This window comes from Lissotriton vulgaris, chromosome 8 (genome assembly GCF_964263255.1).
Source record: "Lissotriton vulgaris chromosome 8, aLisVul1.2, whole genome shotgun sequence".
NCBI lineage: Eukaryota > Metazoa > Chordata > Amphibia > Caudata > Salamandridae > Lissotriton > Lissotriton vulgaris.
In genome coordinates, this window is record NC_141696.1 from 1,508,171,008 (window position 1) to 1,508,191,952 (window position 20,945).

General features: G+C 42.2%; 1 protein-coding gene across 5 annotated transcripts in view; it reads right to left on the minus strand.

The window, feature by feature from the left end:
• Nucleotides 1-20,945, minus strand: part of STXBP5L (syntaxin binding protein 5L) — a 1,891,501-nt gene that overhangs the window by 395,210 nt on the left and 1,475,346 nt on the right. Inside the window, exon 21 of one of the 5 annotated variants that reach the window (XM_086935620.1) lies at nucleotides 16,845-16,895. The exons of the other annotated variants lie outside the window; for them this stretch is intronic. Coding sequence (XP_086791746.1) covers nucleotides 16,845-16,895 — 51 coding nt within the window. The remainder of the gene's footprint in view (nucleotides 1-16,844; nucleotides 16,896-20,945) is intronic. 5 annotated transcript variants of the gene reach the window in all.

Genomic DNA, 20,945 nt, shown 5'->3' on the forward strand with positions numbered 1-20,945 from the left:
CTGCAATCCCAGAGAAGGTCTGTAGGTCCAAGATAAAAACATAGTCTGGGGCTGGGGGAGGGGGAGGAGGAGTCTAGGAACTGAACTTCTAATCTCATGTCGATGCCCTCATTCTCTCAGTCTGCCTCCTGCTTCTTGTTGAAAGGGTGCAGTGCTCTACAGACTCGACCATTCCAGCCTGTTTCTTGCTGGCAGAGCAGTACTGCGTGTTCAGAATGCCATCTCGGATCCAAGAATGTTCTGTCAGTTTTCTGACAGCTGTTTCTAAGGCTCTGCTTTGTTTCTGAGCCAGCACCATTATTCCTATGTTTCATTAAAATCTTGGCAGATTGTCTTTTACAAAGAGTCTATTTTTGTAGCAAGCGCGTGCTTCTACCCTGTCTAGACACTGGGGTCTCTGGCTCTGTACAATAAGCAGGCCAATCCTTTTCAAATGTACTACCCTCTGGTCCTGTAGAGTCAATAGAAGGTGTGCCTCCCACGTACACTATGCTATGGTCCGATAGAGTCAACTCTGTGGTCCAACAGGATCATTAGCATGGACGCCTCTCACATGCACTACCCTCTGCTCCAGTAGAGTCAATAGAAGGTGTGCCTCCCACGTACACAATGCTATGGTCTGATAGAGTCAACTCTGTGGTCCAACGGGATCATTAGCATGGACGCCTCTCACATGCACTACCCTCTGGTCCAATAGAGTCAATAGAAAGTGTGCCTCCCACGTACACTATGCTATGGTCCGATAGAGTCAACTCTGTGGTCCAACAGGATCATTAGCATGGACGCCTCTCACATGCACTACCTTCTGCTCCAATAGAGTCAATAGAAGGTGTGCCTACCACATACACTATGCTATGGTCCGATAGAGTCAACTCTGTGGTCCAACAGGATCCTTAGCATGTACGCCTCTCACATGCAGTACCCTCTGGTCCTGTAGAGTCAATAAAAGGTGTGCCTCCCACGTACACTATGCTATGGTCCGATAGAGTCAACTCTGTGGTCCAACAGGATCATTAGCATGGACGCCTCTCACATGCACTACCCTCTGGTCCAGTAGAGTCAATAGAAGGTGTGCCTCCCACGTACACAATGCTATGGCCCGATAGAGTCAACTCTGTGGTCCAACGGGATCATTAGCATGGACGCCTCTCACATGCACTACCCTCTGGTCCAGTAGAGTCAATAGAAAGTGTGCCTCCCACGTACACTATGCTATGGTCCGATAGAGTCAACTCTGTGGTCCAACAGGATCATTAGCATGGACGCCTCTCACATACACTACCCTCTGGTCCTGTAGAGTCAATAGAAGGTGTGCCTCCCACGTACACTATGCTATGGTCCGATAAAGTCAACTCTGTGGTCCAACGGGATCATTAGCATGGACGCCTCTCACATGCACTACCCTCTGCTCCAGTAGAGTCAATAGGTGTGTCTCCCACGTACACTATGCTATGGTCCGATAGAGTCAACTCTGTGGTCCAACAGGATCATTAGCATGGACGCCTCTCACATGCACTACCCTCTGCTCCAGTAGAGTCAATAGAAGGTGTGCCTCCCACATACACTATGCTATGGTCCGATAGAGTCAACTCTGTGGTCCAACAGGATCATTAGCATGGACGCCTCTCACATGCACTACCCTCTGGTCCAGTGGAGTCAATAGAAGGTGTGCCTCCCATGTACACTATGCTATGGTCCGATAGAGTCAACACTGTGGTCCAACAGGATCATTAGCATGGGCGCCTCTCACATGCACTTCCCTCTGGTCCTGTAGAGTCAATAGAAGGTGTGCCTCCCACGTACACTATGCTATGGTCCAATAGAGTCAACTCTGTGCTCCAACAGGATCATTAGCATGTACGCCTCTCACATGCACTATCCTCTGGTCCAGTAGAGTCAATAGAAGGTGTGCCTCCCACGTACACTATGCTATGGTCCGATAGAGTCAACTCTGTGCTCCAACAGGATCATTAGCATGTACGCCTCTCACATGCACTATCCTCTGGTCCAGTAGATTCAATAGAAGGTGTGCCTCCCACGTACACTATGCTATGGTCTGATACGAGTCAACTCTGTGGTCCAACATGATCATTAGCATGTACGCCTCTCACATGCACTACCCTCTGGTCCAGTAGAGTCAATATAAGGTGTGCCTCCCACATACACTATGCTATGGTCCGATAGAGTCAACTCTGTGGTCCAACAGGATCATTAGCATGGACGCCTCTCACATGCACTACCCTCTGGTCCAGTAGAGTCAATAGAAGGTGTGCCTCCCACGTACACTATGCTATGGTCCGATAGAGTCAACTCTGTGGTCCAACAGGATCATTAGCATGTACGCCTCTCACATGCACTATCCTCTGGTCCAGTAGATTCAATAGAAGGTGTGCCTCCCATGTACACTATGCTATGGTCTGATAGAGTCAACTCTGTGGTCCAACATGATCATTAGCATGTACGCCTCTCACATGCACTACCCTCTGGTCCAGTAGAGTCAATATAAGGTGTGCCTCCCACATACACTATGCTATGGTCCGATAGAGTCAACTCTGTGGTCCAACAGGATCATTAGCATGTACGCCTCTCACATGCACTACCCTCTGGTCTAGTAGAATCAATATAAGGTGTGCCTCCCACGTACACTATGCTATGGTCCGATAGAGTCAACTCTGTGGTCCAACAGGATCATTAGCATGGACGCCTCTCACATGCACTACCCTCTACTCCAGTAGAGTCAATAGAAGGTGTGCCTCCCACATACACAATGCTATGGTCCGATAGAGTCAACTCTGTGGTCCAACAGGATCATTAGCATGGACGCCTCTCACATGCACTACCCTCTGCTCCAGTAGAGTCAATAGAAGGTGTGCCTCCCATGTACACTATGCTATGGTCCGATAGAGTCAACTCTGTGGTCCAACAGGATCATTAGCATGGACGCCTCTCACATGCACTACCCTCTGGTCCTGTAGAGTCAATAGAAGGTGTGCCTCCCACGTACACTATGCTATGGTCCGATAGAGTCAACTCTGTGGTCCAACGGGATCATTAGCATGTACGCCTCTCACATGCACTACCCTCTGGTCCAGTAGAGTCAATAGAAGGTGTGCCTCCCACATACACTATGCTATGGTCCGATAGAGTCAACTCTGTGGTCCAACAGGATCATTAGCATAGACGCCTCTCACATGCACTACCCTCTGCTCTAGTACAGTCAATAGAAGGTGTGCCTCCCACATACACTATGCTATGGTCCGATAGAGTCAACTCTGTGGTCCAACAGGATCATTAGCACGGACGCCTCTCACATGCACTACCTTCTGCTCCAATAGAGTCAATAGAAGGTGTGCCTCCCACGTACACTATGCTATGGCCCGATAGAGTCAACTCTGTGGTCCAACAGGATCATTAGCATGTACGCCTCTCACATGCACTACCCTAAGGTCCAATAGAGGTAATAGTACTTGCACATATCACAAACACTACCCTTTTGTCTAACAAAGTCAAAAGTAGTTGTGCCTTCTGCAAATACAGCCATGTGCTCCAATCGGGTCAATAGAAGGTGCGCCTCTCACATACACTGCTCAGTAGCCCAATAGGGATCACAGCAGGTGTGCTTCTTACACACAATACCCTAGGTTCAATAGTCCATAGGAGGTGTAGCTCTCATAAACTCACCTGTGGTCCAACAGGGTCTGTAGTAGGCACGCCTCTCACATATACAACAAGGTCAAAAGTAGGTGTACCTCTCATACATTTTCCTATGGGTCTGTAGTAGGCACACCCCTCACAAATACAACAGGGTCCATACTAGGTGTACTTCTCATACACTCTCCTGTGATCCAACAGGGTCTGTATTAGGCACTTCCCTCACATATACAACAAGGTCAAAAGTAGGTGTACCTCTCATACATTTCCCTATAGGTCTGTAGTAGGCACACCCCTCACAAATACAACAGGGTCCATACTAGGTGTACTTCTCATACACTCTCCTGTGGTCCAACAGGGTCTGTACTAGGCGCGCCCCTCACATATACAACTAGGTCAAAAGTAGGTGTACCTCTCATACATTTTCCTATGGGTCTGTAGAAGGCACACCCCTCACAAATACAACAGGGTCCATACTAGGTGTACTTCTCATACACTCTGCTGTGGTCCAACAGGGTCTGTATTAGGCACGCCTCTCGCATATACAACAGGGCTAATAGTAGGTGTAGCTCTCATATACTCTCCTGTGGTCCAACAGAGTCTGTAGTAGGCATTGCTCTAACATATACAACAGGGCCAATAGTAGGTGTACTTCTCATACAATACTGTGTTCCAACAAAGTCTGTATTAAGCACGCCTCTCACATATACAACAGGGCCAATAGAAGTTGTAGCTCTCATACACTCTCCTGTGGTCCAACAGGGTCTGTGATAGGCATTCCTCTCACATATACTATAGGGCCAATAGAAGTTGTAGATCTCCATCACTCTCCTGTGGTCCAAAAATGACATAGTAGGTATGCCTCTCACATATACAACAGGGTCAATAGTAGGTGTCATACACTCTCCTGTGCTCTAACAGGGTTTGCAGTAGGCACTCCTCTCACGTATACAACAGGGTCATTTGGAGGTGTACCGCCATATATATTACTCTAAGGTCCCTAAGGGTCAAAAGTTGGTGCGCTTCTCACATAAACAACCCTATGGTCCAGATGGGTCAATGGTAGGTGTGCCTCTCACATAAACTACACTATGATCCAAAAGGATGAAAAGTAGGTGGGCCTCTCACATGCACTACTCTGTGGTCCAACAGAGGTAACAGTAGATGTATCTCTCCTAAACTATTGTGTGGTCCACTAGGGCCAATAGTACGTGTGCCTCAAACATACACTACGTCTATTCCAGCTGGGTCGTTAGGAGGTGTGCCTCTCACATAAACTACCCAATTAATCAACAGGGTCAACAGTAGCTGTGTCTCTCACATACGTTACCCCATGGTGCAACAGGGTCAAAAGTAGGAGGGCTTCTCACATACACCCCCTATAGTCCAACAGAGGCAATAGTAGCTGAGCCTCACATATACACAACCCTAGGACCAAAAGAGTCAATGATAGGTATGCCTCTCACGTACATTACCCAATGGTCTAATTGAGTCAATAGTAGGTGCGTCTCTCGCATACACTACCTTATGGTCCAATAGAGTCTATAGTAGGTGTGCCTCTCACATATACTACCTTAGGGCCCAATTAAGTCAATAGTAGGTGCACCTCTCATATTTACTCCCTTATTGTCAAATAGATCTATAGTAGGTGCATTTCTCAAATGCTCTACCTGGTGTGCAAGTGTGCCTCTAACATACATTACCTGTGGTCTAACAGAGTCAATGCACCTCACACATACACTACAAGATGAGATAATTCACATTACATACTCCTTAATTTGAATTGTATTTCAATAATCTCAATGCATTACACTACTCCTGGCACCTTCTTCAAGAGAGAATGTAAGATCATTAATGGAAGAATTAACAAAGTACACATTTCATTTAGGGGCACGATTTATTTGTTGGTGGTCAGCCTACTCCATCACAACGGCGATGGAGTATGCTTCTGGCCAATATAATGGTCTGCCCCCCAAATTTAGAAGCAGGCAAACCATAGCTTTTTATCATGGAAACTACTCTGTCTCGGCTGTGGCCAAGTGTCCCCAATGGTCCGACGGAGTAAGCTCCATCAGAGAATTGGCTATATATCCGCCCTCCCAATGGGTGGGTGGACATGTAGCCATTTTTACTATCAGTCACCGCCAGGAAAACCTTGACATTAAGGGGCAGTCAAAAACAAAGAATGCACCCTCCCTAGGTGAGGGGTCATTGATTTTTTTTTTTCAAAAACTAAAACCCACTATGGGGTTTTGCTTTTTAAATAAAAGAACTTTAGAAACTATGCCATGTGGCTCCATCATGTTTAACAGAGACGTACTGCAAAGTTTCAATGCATTCCCAGGAACCTCCTTGATGGCAGCTCCAGTGAATGTTTAAAATGTCCATCTGACTGACAAACATTTCATCATTTTGGTGTTTGGAGTCTCTGCCAGGTCGACAGAGTAAATTACTCCATCGCCATGGTTGGGGGCCGCCCAACTACCAAAATATAAATCAGACCCTAGTCCCATCAATGTCAATTTACAGAATTCTTACCACACCATTTTTCAGACTTCTTGTTTCACAGACCTCATAATGGTCCAAATGCAAGTACAGTTTTCACATTGAGTGTCACCATATTGGCACAGAAGTCCTCAATATGTAGCTTAACCACTTTTAAATGAAACACATTTAGTCTTGGGACTCTTTAAGTCCCATGGGATTTAAAATATCACGTTTGAAAATCCAATGTAGTTTTCTGTGTGCCAATAATCTTCATTGACCTCCTCTTCTCTTGGTAATTACCTGGAAATCACAAATCTAATATGATTAAAATTATGTGGTTCTGCTACAAAATAATTTCCCCATATCATCTATTTTTCTGCAATCTTTTATTCATGAACTAGCAGCCCGTCCCTACGTTGTCCGGGTATGAATTGCTGCCGGCCAGTAGTATATTGTTTTGTAGGATTTCGCTTTGATAGCATTTCTTATCTGTGACAGGCCTGTGAAACGCTCCGATTCACAGTGCACTGCTGATGCACTTAAGAGTGCACGTTCAATAGTGTGTAAACTCGAGTTTCCCTACTTTCTTTTTCCTTGCAATATTATATAGCGCGAACTCGACAACATGGCATGAGCACAATTTACATTACAGAAGAACACATTCATTTGTGGTAGGCACGGGGAGACAAAGCGATTTGCCTGGAATCACAGGATGTTGAACTGATGCTGAGATTCGAACGTAGCTCCCCAGCTCTAAAGTTCGCAATTCTAGAACTTGTGGCGGGAGGTGTGTCTAAAAGTGTATGTCGGTGCTGGCCATCAATGAGAGAGACCTGTGCATTTTTCAAATGAGTGGTGAAAAAATATGAGTATGTTACTGGAGATGTGGGCAGCTGTGCCACCAGTGTACTTACCGGGGGAGGGTAAACACCCATTATTCCGCAACTTTCTTTCCGCATACCATCACTCCACATACTTTCATTACGAAAGTTCCATGACTCCGCAATGCCATTATAACGCATGGCATTACATTTTATATGCTTTTACCACGCATACATTTACAACTAAATTCTTGAATGGTAAAAGCATGTTTTTTTAAATGTTTGGATAAGGTAAATATGGGTATAGGGGTATATGTTTTGGGGTACTGAGGTATATGTTTTGGGGTATTTGGATATTTTCAGTTTTTTTTTAGAGTTTTATATAGCGCGAACTTGAACCGAATAGGTTATCAGAGCGCTTTACATAGCACCAGTTACGTTACATGAGGATACACATTAATTTTTGTTAGGCACGGGGAGATTAAGTGATTTGCCCAGAATCACAGGATGTTTAGCGACATTACCGAGACTCGAACCCAGTTCCCCAGGTCCGAGGTCGAGCACCCTAGCCGTTAGGCCAACACCTCTCCCCTTATATATAGTTTTGGGTTATGGGGTACAGGGGTAGTTTTAGGGTTTAGGGATGGGTATGGGTTTTGTGGTACAGGGGTATTTTTAGGGTTCAGGGCTAGGTTTAGATTTTGGGGTATAGGGGTATTTTTAGGGCTCAGGGTTAGGTCTGGGTTTTGGGGTACAGTGGTATTTTTAGGGTTCAGGGCTTGGTTGGGGTACAGGGGTACAGGGGTATTTTTAGGGTTCAGGGCTAGGTTTGGTTTTTGGGATACAGGGGTATTTTAGGGGTCAGGGGTAGGTTTGGGTTTTGGGGTACATGGTTATTTTAAGGGTTCAGGGCTAGGTTTGGGGATACAGGGGTATTTTTAGGGTTCAGGGGTAGGTTTGGGTTTTGGGGTATAGGGGTATTTTAAGGGTTCCGGGCTAGGTTTGGGTTTTGGGGTACAGGGGTATTTTAGTGTTCAGGGGTAGGTTTGGGGGTACAGTGGTATTTTTAGGGTTCAGGGCTAGGTTTGGGTTTTGGGGTACAGGGGTATTTTTAGGGTTCAGGGCTAGGTTTGGGTTTTGGGGTACGGGGTATATTTATAGGGTTAAGATGGGTAAGAGTTTAAGGGTGTTGGGGTATTTTAAGGAGTAAGGGTGGGTTATGATTATGGGGTGCAGGGGTATTTAAAGGGAGCAGGGTGGGATTAGCACACAATATGAGACATGGCGTGAAGGGCAGAACGTACCACATGCCCCCAGCGTTTGTCACGCCCCCAGCAAACGCCCACAGCACAACGCAGACACGCCCACAAGGGACTACTTTGCTGGCACGGTTCTTTTACCTTTTAAATGTATATGTTGGGTGTCTGCATAGCCTATGTCCTTCTGCTGCAACTGCCCTTTCCAACGCTGTATTGGTGTTGTGATTGGTGCTGTGGTTCCTGAGATTACCCGCCTCAAAGGTTTGGGCTCTCTCTTTATTACATTAGTATGGATTTGAGAGATGTTCATTGTACCTCATTTTAGCACATCTCTCTGTCATGCCTACATAAAGTAGTGTGCATGCACACAATATTCTGTGTATATAAGATTGAATAGGCTTTCAGTTTAATCTTTATCTCAGTGTATAGGTGTACACTCACATAACCCGCGAAAAAATATGAGCAATTTGCACACTAATAAACACAGCAATGTTCTCATCAGTCTTGTGTTAAAAACCATTATCTTTCAAATATTTTACCTTTCAATGTCATTGATCTGATGACTTTACATTATTATACAAGGTTATTTATCATATAGAATTAATGGTTTGAATGTTCATGGGCCTGATAAACAAAAACTTCACTTTTGAATAAGTTTACTATCTTTCTGTATTAACAAACTACACTTTTGTAATATCTTACTCTTTTGTAGGAAATTACACTAAACATGGCCAACCACTGGTACTGCCACACCCTCCCATAGAACATAATGGAGGTAGGGTCTTAAAATAAAATCTCATAGGAAATAATGTTCAATTAAATTAGATGATTTAAAATAGTTAAAAATATAAATAAATACAAATTAACGTTACAAAAACTTTCACATGTATTATTTAATTGTAAAATATTGAAATCAAGTTGGCTATTCTAAAATTACAATAATTAAATTCTAGTAGACAGAGAGGATCACAACGGTATTACATCTAAGTCTGCACCCATAGAATGAATACTGATTTTTAGAAAACAGCTAATATGGATTTTCAAGTGTCCAATTCACGTTATCCAAAACGAGTTTAGGAACCATTATCTAACTAATACTTAAAGAGAATGTAATCATGATATTTAGGAAGGATAAGGATTAGCTCACAGTAAAATTAATGATTATGCTAGTGGCAGCACCGGCATTGTGAACAATTTGCTTCTTTAGTTAGTAAGCTGTGTGCATGCATTCCATTGAAGGTTTCAGCTGTGAACCCACAAGAGGTAGTTTCCCTCTCCAGATTTCCATGTGCACGTGCAGCAGAAATTGGGATGTGTTTGTGTTTTTTATATTGGGCTATGCAAAATCTCTTAAACATGCCATAACTATGATGGGGAAACAGATATTCTAGACTAGTCTTCTCTGACTAGTAGCTTGTGAGTTCCTGCGTACATCTCATCCTACTAAATTAGAAGCTGTAGCTCGGTTGAATTAATAAAAGTATACCAAATTTAAAAGTGTGTTTTTGATCTGAAAATTAGTGTATTTTAATGACACAATTTCCAAAATCTTTTTAATGCTGATAATTTAATGATAAATTATGTTGGAAGATTTATAACTAATATTATTACTGTAGTGCCAAGTAGCATTGCAGCTGTGGCTATAATGTATTACCATTGTAGAGACATTCCAAAATGGATATAGCCTTTTTTACTTTACTTCTGGCAACCCTGCAGTGAGATGATCATGGCTTGTAATCTTGCAGGGGTGGCCACTAACGTAATGTTGTCTGATGTGTGCAACACTAATAATATTAGTAGCTCAGGAGGATTTTCATTAAACATAAGTAGTTCTTGTGAGTGAAAAGGTTGGAGACCCCTGATCTAGACCTATCTCTGTCAAAGTAGAAAAAAACACAAGACTCAACCACTAAGGTAGGGAAGGCATCATCAGAATAGCCAAGAACCGCAGGACTGGTGGCAACTGGAAATTGTGAAGGGTTCTGTGAACTGTAATGTTAGTATCTGTAGGAATATGGCAATCTCAAAGTGAGTGTCGGTGACCAGAGGCTTCCATCAAGACACAAACAGCTGGAAGAGCAACTGCCAATAATGAACATAAATGGATTACTAACTTTATAAGAGATCTAAGTTATTGTAATCATTTATTGTATTTATATAGTGCTTGCTAACCCTGATTAGGCGTTAAAGTGCTCTGTGGCGAGTAGCAGAGTACTCCAGGACCCAAGATTACAGTTAAATGGGTAATAGAAGAAGAAATATGTGTTTCCTTTTCCCTTGTGGATTAGTTGTGGTAAGTTTAAGTTTCTGCATTAGCATTTACTGTAGTCTTTTGAAAGGGATAGATTAATTAAAGTGGATTAGTAAAGAAAAGATGTTAGATGGTATTGAGAGTGGTGGACATGTTTGCATATTAGTTAGATTAATTGGATAAAGGAGGGAAGAGTTTTGAATGGATATTTAGGGGTCCGTAGTAGTCAGAAAGGTTTGCAGTGAGCCAGAGAGAGAAGGGACAGGTAGAGGTAGAAGGAAAGACAATATTTTCCCAATAATTGAATGTTAAAATATACATGTGTAGAGACATAACCAAACCTTTAATTTTATAGCAAAATGTATACATATGCATACATACTCACATTATGCTTATTACATTTTCTGTGTAAGGTACAACACCTACTATATATATACACACACACCTGTATGTACACACACATATAAAAACTGTTATGTGGTCAGATATTTACATGTAAGTTGTGCATAAATATAGAGTTTAAACTAATTTTATCTATATTTATTTAACTCTTTATAAAAAGGAAGCACGATCTAATGTCGATAGAGACACACATACAATGTCATCTACATACCCAGACATAAATACATACAATCTATATATTAGATATGGAAATAAACTAGTATACCCTTATATAAATCCTATTTACATACTGTGAAAAATATGTACTGGCTAGAAATAAGCATAAACACAAATACCTACTTATATGGTATCTGTATACTATGAGATAAGTATATATGTAATGCATAATGATACATTAATATTTTTTAATATACAATTTTAATAACGAGAAGTAATATAGACATGTGTATAGGCAAACTCACCCATCTAAAAATATACCTAGAACACATATGCATTCCACTTAGTAATATTTGTATACACTGAATTCATGCCTATATATCTACATCCATAATTAAATACATATAATAATATTTACACGAACAGACATACACATGCTTGTTGTTCATAAATACACAAAGACTGTTTAATTTTTGGTGTGTTAAATGAAGAGAAAACTCGAAACGCGTCAGGTCGTGCAATGTTACCCGAGAATGTTGTGCCAAGTTTCGTTCCTTTGAAAATAAAACGGCAGGTTTGAAGTTTCCTGTTGTGTGCGCCTCTAAAGCCTTGGGCCATTGTTGAACCACAGGTACTTACTTACTTACAATCATTTTACATACTCAAACATATATGTCTTATCATCAAAGGAGCATAGACACTCATCTAGACACATATCTATATGCAATGACATACTAATTTCTGCATAAACATGCATCTATTTTTATATATAGAAAATATTTCTTTTGAATAGGATGTTTCTATCTTTTTAAGTTTTAATTTATAGTTTGAATATCTTGTACATACTATTACTGTACATTGTTACGTTATGAGTATTGGTGTGATGTAGAGAAAAGATAACACTTGAGAAATCCTCTGAAGCTGAGGTGGTTTGTCAGTTAATCTTATGTCTGGGGATACCAAATTTCACAGTTCAGTTCGGCTCCCTGGACAAAGAAAAATGTTCTATTCATGTTTAATTTTTCTTGTATGCTGGGATTTTGAGGCGGGGTGACAGTCTTTAGTGGAGGATCCTTTGTTGCATGTATTGTATGTATTTCGTACCTTTCTTCCGGATGAAAATTGGTCCTTTGCCAACTATTGCTTTGTGGGTGATATAACGCAGCTTGAAGGTGGATCTTCTGCCAAATAGTAACCAATGTAGGGCTCACAAGACAGCAGATGTGTGCGTGTGGCAGCAAAATTATGAATTCTCTGTAATCTTGTCATAGTTGATAAAGGTGCAGCATGATATAGACCATTAGAATCAAGTTTTCATAGCACAAGAGAGGTTGTCGCTTGGACCTTGTGGGGAAATTTGAGATGCTAGAAAATGTGTCACAGCATTTTCATTGTTAGAAAGCTTGATTGGATACTTTATCCTCTTGGGCATTAATTGACAGTTTGGGGTCTATGGTAGTGCTGAGGTTTGTGACCTCCTTGGATATTTTTGGTAGTGAAAATTGATCACAAAGGTTCACGTAAGAGAAGGCCATACGTATTCCAGTTGCCTGGGGTAAGTAATTCAATTTTGGATGCATTCAATTTGAGGTGGCTCCATGTCATCCACTGATCAACAGCCCAGAGGTGACTGAAGATTTTGGAGTTTCCAAAGCCCTTGGGGTTTTCCAGTTAAATAAGTACTGTGTGTCCTCTCTGTAGTTATAGCAGAAGAACCCAACAACACTGATCAGAAGCAGTAAGGGTTTCATGTAAATGTTGAAAAGCATGGGTGAGATGATAGAACCTTGAGGGACTCCTGTTTGTATGCTGTAGTGTTTCGATGAGAAAGAAGGAGTATGGATGATAATTGTTCTATTGTGGAGATAGGATGTGATCCAAGTGAAAGCTGTATCCTGTACACCAGCCTCCTTGAATCTTTAAATTAGTTTGTCATGACTGTGTCGAAGGCAGCTGAATGGTCCAAGAGAAGTAGGACATCAACCTTATTATGGAACACTGTGTTTTAAGGCTATCCCAGATGGAGCTACTCACTGATTCAGTGTCTTTATCTGGATAGAGTCTTTGTTAGGCAGTTGGAAAGTTGGGAGTTATCTTCAATGAATTGTGACATCTGGGTGAAAGCTGGTCCACTTGCTACATGTCTGCAATTGTTTGGGTCTTGAGGGTTCTTGTTTGCTTTCTTTCAATTCTGATGCATGTATGGTTTTTTATTAGTCTCCTGAAAAAACACCAGTTGCTAAGGAGTTGTTGATTAGTGTTGTGACTGGTAAGGCAGGCGAAGTTGTTAAAAGAATGTGTTTAAAGATTTGTGGTGGACAAGGGTCAGAGGGTGGCAAACCAACTGTCCTGCTTGCTTTGACAAGATCCAGAAATTAAGTTGATGAAAGGTCTTTGATTGAGCTGCGGTAACCTACCCCTGGAGGGTTTGTTAGAAAGGGGTTAGAACTGTGCCTTTTTGTGGGTTAAGTAGAAAGCCAACATGCCTGTACTGGTGGTGTAATGATTTGCCTGTTTGTAATGAAAATATTGAAAAATTGGATGGGTACTTTATGAAAATATCTATCAGTACATTTTGTGTTACGGATTCTAAATGTCTGTGGAGGTATATTTTCTTATTGGATTGTTTGTTTAAAGTCAGGTGCATTGAAGCATGGCAACTGTTGTTTTATCATTTTTAATTCTGCATTCGTCCAAGCTGCTTGTTTTATTTTAATCTTTGGATGTTTTCAGTGAGATTAAGATATCAAAAGCTTCATGGAGACATCCATAGAGTGTTTGATCAGAATGTATTGTGTGCAGATCTGTTTTGGAGGTCAAGAGGATTTGTAGGTCCTCCAACTTAGTTTGTTCCAACGTCTATATGTAGTTGCAGGTAAGGTAACGTTAGCTGGGGTGAGTTGTGGTGTCTTATGTGGTGGTTTGATCACTTGACTGGAGTAATCCACAGGAATTTGACTACGTCTGGGTTTTCTAATGTGTGTCCTGCAATGTATCTGTTTGCGGATAAGGTGTTATATGCTGAGCATGTCTCGGCCAGTAAGGGTCATTTTGGGGCCTATTAGGTTTGTCAAACCATATGTTGAGGTCACCAAGGATGCATTGGTTTGAATATTGGGTAAGAAGGTTTGAAACTGTGTCTAGAAAGTCTTCAGGAAATGTTCCATCGCTAGGCAATGGACTATAAAGAAGGAGAATGTTTTAGGAAAAGGGGTAGGGTTGCATCCGACAAGAAGGGCTTCACAATCTTGTGTGGAAACCCCACTCGGTTTAGGTTAGATTTGTTATTTCCTTAAATATTATGGCTAGCCGTCTTAACTTTGCTAGTGCATTTTATGCCACAGTTTGGTAGCCTGGTGGAACAGTTTCATGCAATGCTCATGCTGTGCCTTCCCCAGCAATAAGTCACTCATGAAGAGTAAGTCAGGTTCTCTGTCTGTCAATAGTTCGAAGATGTGGAACTTGTTTTTGGAACTAGAAGGAGAATTTATGAGTAAACAATTTAAAGAACTTGCTTAGGAGATGGTGAGAATTTGTGCTGTAGGGGGTGAGTATTTTCCTTTGAAGTGGTAGGTGGTGTGCTATTGATGGTATTAAGTGTAGCAGGACAAAAAATATGTTGTTTGTGGGTGCAGTGTGTGGGTTATGGGGAAACTGGCTGAAGTTGATCTGATAGGCTGTGGAGCTGTGTTTAAAAGTTACCCTTATTGTGAGATAGACAAGAGGAGGCAAGGTTCTGAAGAGTGGTGTGGAGTAGCTTTCTTTTGTGCATGTTGAAATTGGAAGGTGCATGGGTGAGGAGTGGTGGTGGAGCAATTGCGGTCTGTTTTATTGGCTCTAAATTCTGCACTGGATCATAAATAAGTGTGTATGTGTTGCTGTGTTTCTGGGGAGTAAGTATTGGTGTCTTTGTTGCTTGACAACAGAGGTAGAGTTGGGATAGAATGTGTGTTATTTGTGTGGGCATGAAGAGCAGAGTGGACATTTCTTGGTATTTTGGGATCAATGCAAGTGATTAATTGTGTGATGAGATTTGTTTTAAAGAAGGTTGTGGGAGTGCTTTTGTATGGGGTAGTATCTGATGTTAGGGTAGTGACTGAAGGTGTAAGATTTGAATGTGAAGGATTGAGGAGGAGTGGATTTTGAGGAGCGGTGGGGTGGGATTGCGTGTTTGAGGAGAGGATAAACAGGGGCTCTGAGGGTTAGCTGTAGGCTGACTATGAGAAATAGGTTGGCTTGGTTGGGGGGTGGTGTAGAAAGACTGTATTGGGCTTTGGGTGAAAAGAAGAGGTATTTGGAGTAGCACTCACCAGACTCCCTCCCCTATTTTACTAGCAGCATCAAGCTTCTACACTCTCTGCACAAGGATAAAATACAAGTTGGAACCCTTACTTGTAGCAGGAATTGTGAGACCAACCAAGATCTTCGAGCAACTGCCAGCCGGGAGCCTACTTGCAAGATCATCTAACAATATTCATGACCAGTGGCAGCTCGTAGAGGGAGTCCTGCGGGGCGGTGAGTCGGGTGGGGGAGGGGCTGGCTTGGGGGGGGGGGTAATGCAGTCGGACATACGACGGGCAGGAGTAAAGTAAGTAAATACATAACTAAAACGATTTATCTTGTGCTCGCTGCATCGACAACTCAGAGATGCAGCGAGCACAAGGTAAATAGTTTTTATTTATTTATTTACTTACTTTACTCCTGCCCATCGTATGTTCGACTCCACTAATCCCCTACTCAGCCCCTCCCCCACCGTGACCCACCCATCGCCCTGCAGCACTCCTTCTGCGAGCCGCCACTGTTCATGACTCTAACAAAGTAGGGAGGCCCAGAAATCAACTCTGTACTCCTCATTGACTGGCAAACACTTGGTAGAGGAGGAGGGAGTGATAGGCATTACTGTGGCAGTGAGGAGACGAGCATGCCATCGAAGTGAAGCTGAGGAAGGAGCAGATGGTGTAGTGTGCTGCTGGAAGGCTGAGAAACATGGGAAGGAAAAAATTACACTTTAGTGGGAATTGTCTGTTCATCTGAAGCATGTCAATTTCAGAGAATCACTGACGCGGACGAGCTGTCTACGGAAAGGTGTTCTAATGATGTGCTGTAAATAATATAAACAGTTCTGGTAGCTCTGTTATGCGAAGATCTATGGGAAACCTATTGTCTTTCATGGTTGAGTTAACTGACAAAGAGCAAGACGGGGAAAGGAACGTGCATGACATCAACACAGTTTGACATTTTATTTATTGTAAATTCATGAGTAGAATCCAGTTAGGATCCTCTGTTGCAACGTAAGCACTACAGGTTTTTCTTCTTGGCGTGATAAAATGTCTGACCTGATTATTCTGACAGCTGTTTTTCACATTGGAGTGCTCCTCTTGTTTGTTTACTACATCACTGTATCTTCTTTTATTACATGCCATTTATTAATGATCAAAGGCATCTCCGTACACGTGCACCTAAGGATACTGAAAACTCAATAGACAGCTTGTTTGCAAAATGCCCCTTTAACACGGGCTGGCATTTGAAAGGACGCGCTCTGAACCCATACAGTGACCTTTCCAGGACACTGCAGGGAACAGAATGAAGATCGTTAAATGTCATCAATTGACCATGACTGGTAAGATGAATGTGGCACAGACAGAATGCTGCCAACAGGACTGAATGGATTTAATGGCAGAGTTTAAAGAAAGCCTCTTGAAGTGAAATTCTTCAAAAGGAGATCTTGCAATCTCATGTATGAGTCAGTAGGAAAAAATGTTTGTGCTCAAATGAAGGTATGGGACATTTAAAAATGTCGGCTTTCGCCTACCGTACCAAGATCAGTCTTAAGATCTGTTGGCAGACTTAACTTTCTTGATCCTTTAACTGAAACAACAGAAAAAGGAGAAAGCAGTTGTTAATAAATTGTTCTAAAGAAATGAAATCAGGAGATGAAGGAGAATAACATGAAAGTATGTGTAATTAATAATGATATGGGGTATAGCAATTTTTGTGTGCACATTGGTTGATATTTGGGCTGGCATGCAATAAATGCGTTGAAATGATAATGCTTCACTCCTGAATCTGAAACTAAAAGGTTATATGGTGACTCCTGTGGGCAATATTCCGGAAAGGCATAGTTCATTCATGTAGAGAAGCTATTTATAGTATGTATATACATCTATATGTATTGTGTGTGTGTATCTACACATATGTTTAACATATATATGTTTAACATATATATGTTTAACTTATATATAGATACACACACACATATGTATGTCTTACTCTTTAGTTATAGTCCAGAGACTGGAATTTCTTACTTTTTAGTCCCTTAATAACTTTGCACCACTTTGACAAATCTTCGCAAAAACTTTGCAGACCTATTGCACCCATTACAATTGTGAAGGATTGAACATTTGTGGCATTTGGTCAAGGAGTACAAAGTAAAAAAGGGAGTCCCTGAACACTCTTGCACTCCAATACATTTTACATCGACTTTTGTATGTCAAATAGCGGCAAAACGGCTGAACGGATTGTAATGAAATTTTACAGCAATGTACATTAAACTATGTAGATGATTCTTTTTGCTATTACAAGTGATGTTATGAAGTGGTTTTGAAGTTATACAGGAAACAAATGAATGATATCTGTGTAGCAGAATACTACTAAAAGTAGCAAGGAAGCCCAAAAAATAATCTAGACTGCATATGCAAAGTTTCAGATTTACTACATGAACAACTGAATGGAAACCTATAAACAAATACATAATAGAATAAGTGTTCCTGGCATGCTCTCTGGCTCATAAAATAAAACGGTGCCCAACAAGCCAAACAAAAACCATCTCCCTTATGTCCCCCTTTGCAACAAAATGAAAAAATGACCTAGCAGTGACCTTTACAAACTTCTATTTGGAAAACATCATAATTGGCCACTAGGAAAAAGAATAAGAACCTCAATTTAAAAAAAACAACACAGTAATGATTGTCTTTCATTCAATTTGGGATTCATATATAGCACAATCCTACTAAGCAAGGAAGGCCGAAAAATAAACTATACTGCATATGTAAAGGTTAAGAATTACCAAATAAACAACTAAAAGACAACTTTATGGCCACATGATTATGTAAACCAATAAAGAAATACATAACAAATACAATGAATAAAAAGAAAGAAAGCACATTAAATCTGATTTCCACTCTGTAGTTAAAGTTATTATTCCCAGAGATAGGAATTACTCGGATTTAATCTCCCAAATAACTTTCCACTCGTTTGATAAATTACCACAAACCTTTCAAGACCTATAGCATTTTTTGCATTTTGAGATGATGGAAATTTTTGTGGTGAATAGTTGAGGGGTTGCAAACATAGAAAGGGGGGAGGGTGTGTGCCAAAACACGTTTTTCGACCAATGCATTTTCCATAAACTATTGCATTTGATGTAGTACGAAAATGGCCTAACAGATTTTCATGAAATTTGGCAGGAGTATACATTAAGGTGCACAGATGATGCTTTTTGGGTACTGCAGTTAAGTAGGGTAGGTATTTTTTTAAGTTATATGGCATTTAAACTCAGTGCTATCTTTCATGGAAGTTCCCAAACTTTCCCAAAACTACCAAGGTACATGGCTGTAAACCTGTTTAAAATATAAATACATTTTCCTACCTATTAACACTTTAATAAAGTGGTAATAGTTAGGGACTTACAACTTACCTACATCTAAGGCCCTAACACTGAACACAGCCAAAGGGTAGTAAAAACAATATGACTGCCTTTTCATTATCTAAAACCAGCCATTACTCAATTATATACTGGCCCGTTATCTCTATATGTGAGAAGTTGGCCTGATATGTGATGTCAACTATTCTAGTGGGCACCCTGTATCAGTCCAAACAAACCTTATGGTGATGGTTCTAAAGTAAACCTTATAGACCAGCTATCCTAGTGGTAGCATGGACAAAGCAGTCTTAGGCTAATACTTCAGAGAGCATGTGAAGCCAATTGTTTTACCAATAATAACCCCTTGAATATCAAATGAAAGGACACCACACAAGGTATATATCAAATATATATGTATTTATTACTAACACAACCCCTATGCACTCTTTATGAGGTCAGAGATACAGCACAAGCTACTCAATAAGCATACTATAAGTTGCACAAATACAATTCTGCCCTAGGGGCCTCACAAACCATATACTCAGTAAGTGGTATAAGAACCACTTCAGGACAGGTGAATAGGCCTAGGGCCTAGGGAATCGCTGGGGCAACACTGAACAACCACAGGTTAGGAAGTAGGAGTCTCACAGGATGCGTGTGCAGTGTCTAAACACACACGCGGGCTCTCCTAGACTTTCAATGGGAACGTAAAGTTTGTAAAGTAGTGGATTTCGGGCACTTCTGGATGAACTACGGGAAAACCCAGTTAAACTAGGACACTTGGATAGTTATTACCCACGGGAGCACCGGAGTACTCGAGTTACCTCACCCAGGGAAGCCGGGTGCATAGGTGTTCTTTCGTGTCGGGTTTCGTCGTTGAATCCTATGGAGAGCTGTACAAAGATGCTGCAGGCGACCAGGAGGAAGATGTCCGGTTGGATCCAAGGGTGGATCGAAGCAGTGAAGAACCTGAAAGCAGTGGGGACAGAGTCTGGGTCACTAGCCAGTGACCAGGAAGGAACCAGGCGATGTCGGGCTGCAAACAGGTGAAGAAGTGAAGCTTGTCTCAGCAGCCACGTGGACCAGGAGGCGTCAAAGCCAACCAGGAGCTAGATACGGACTGTCCCACGAAGGATCTCGCTGTTGGCGGTGTCGGCTTCCGGATTGGAGTCAACAACCCTTGGCAAAGGTAACCCACGCAGGAAGGGAGGATCGGCTTCTGTTCAGACCAGCAAGGTCTCAGGAGCTTCCCCTTTACAGGAAAGCAGAAGCAAGCCCGGAGCAACCAGGCAAGCGGTGTTGATTCATAAAGATGTGTTTAAGAGGGCCACTAGCCAGCGGGCTAGCAACCGTGAAGACGCGTCGGGAAGAAATGCAGGAGCAGGCCCCCACTCGTGGAGTATGGAGGGCTGAGCTTCGGTGCACTTACGGCTCGGTGTTGGGGTTTCTCAAGTCCCAATGCACAACTTCGAGGACGCCTCAGAAGCTGCACAGTTAGCAAAAAGCAGGTACTGCAGGTAGTCCGGTCCCACGTCTCTAGTGTCCGCTACGGGTCTCAGCTTTGCTGTGGATGTGGGTCGGGGTCAGAGAAGTCTGGAAGTCCAGAAGCTGAGTCGCTAAGTCTTCGGGCTATGGCGGGAGCGTCGACAAAGCAAACCGGCAAGTCACTGATGGTGCCTGTTTGCACAGGGTGGTCACTCCTTGACCAGAAGGGAGATTCTTCAGTCTTCTAGTTGCAGTAGAATGTCGAAGGTCCAGAGTTTCATTCCAGAGTTTCAGTTCAGGATAATCTAAAGTCTCTAGACACAGCTCCTAGCTTTATACTAATCTAAGGGGCTGTATTACCTACTAGGTCCCTCCTATGGGTGGAACCTTGGAAGAGGGTGGTTACTCCCTCTCCCTTTGTCCAGTTTCACGCCAGAGCTGGGGCTGGTGGGCCCGAGCAACTGGTTTGAACCGGGCTATGCATGGAGCACCTTGTGTGCCCCAGGCAGTGTCTCATTTCACACTGTATGTCTCATATATGTGAATATATATATATATATATATATATATATATATATATATATATATTGCTCCACCGTTACACCACCGCCGCCGCTCCACGCAGTCCCAGGTGCTCGTAGCCAGCGCTGGTGAGGCGCTTAGGACATCGTTCCACAATTCCAGTGATCTACCAGAAAAAACGGCCAGCACTCAGGTGAGATGTTATTTTTTCTTTATTTTGCTTCCGAACCCCTTACACCCCCGACAGACGCGTTTCGCTCAAGGCTTCG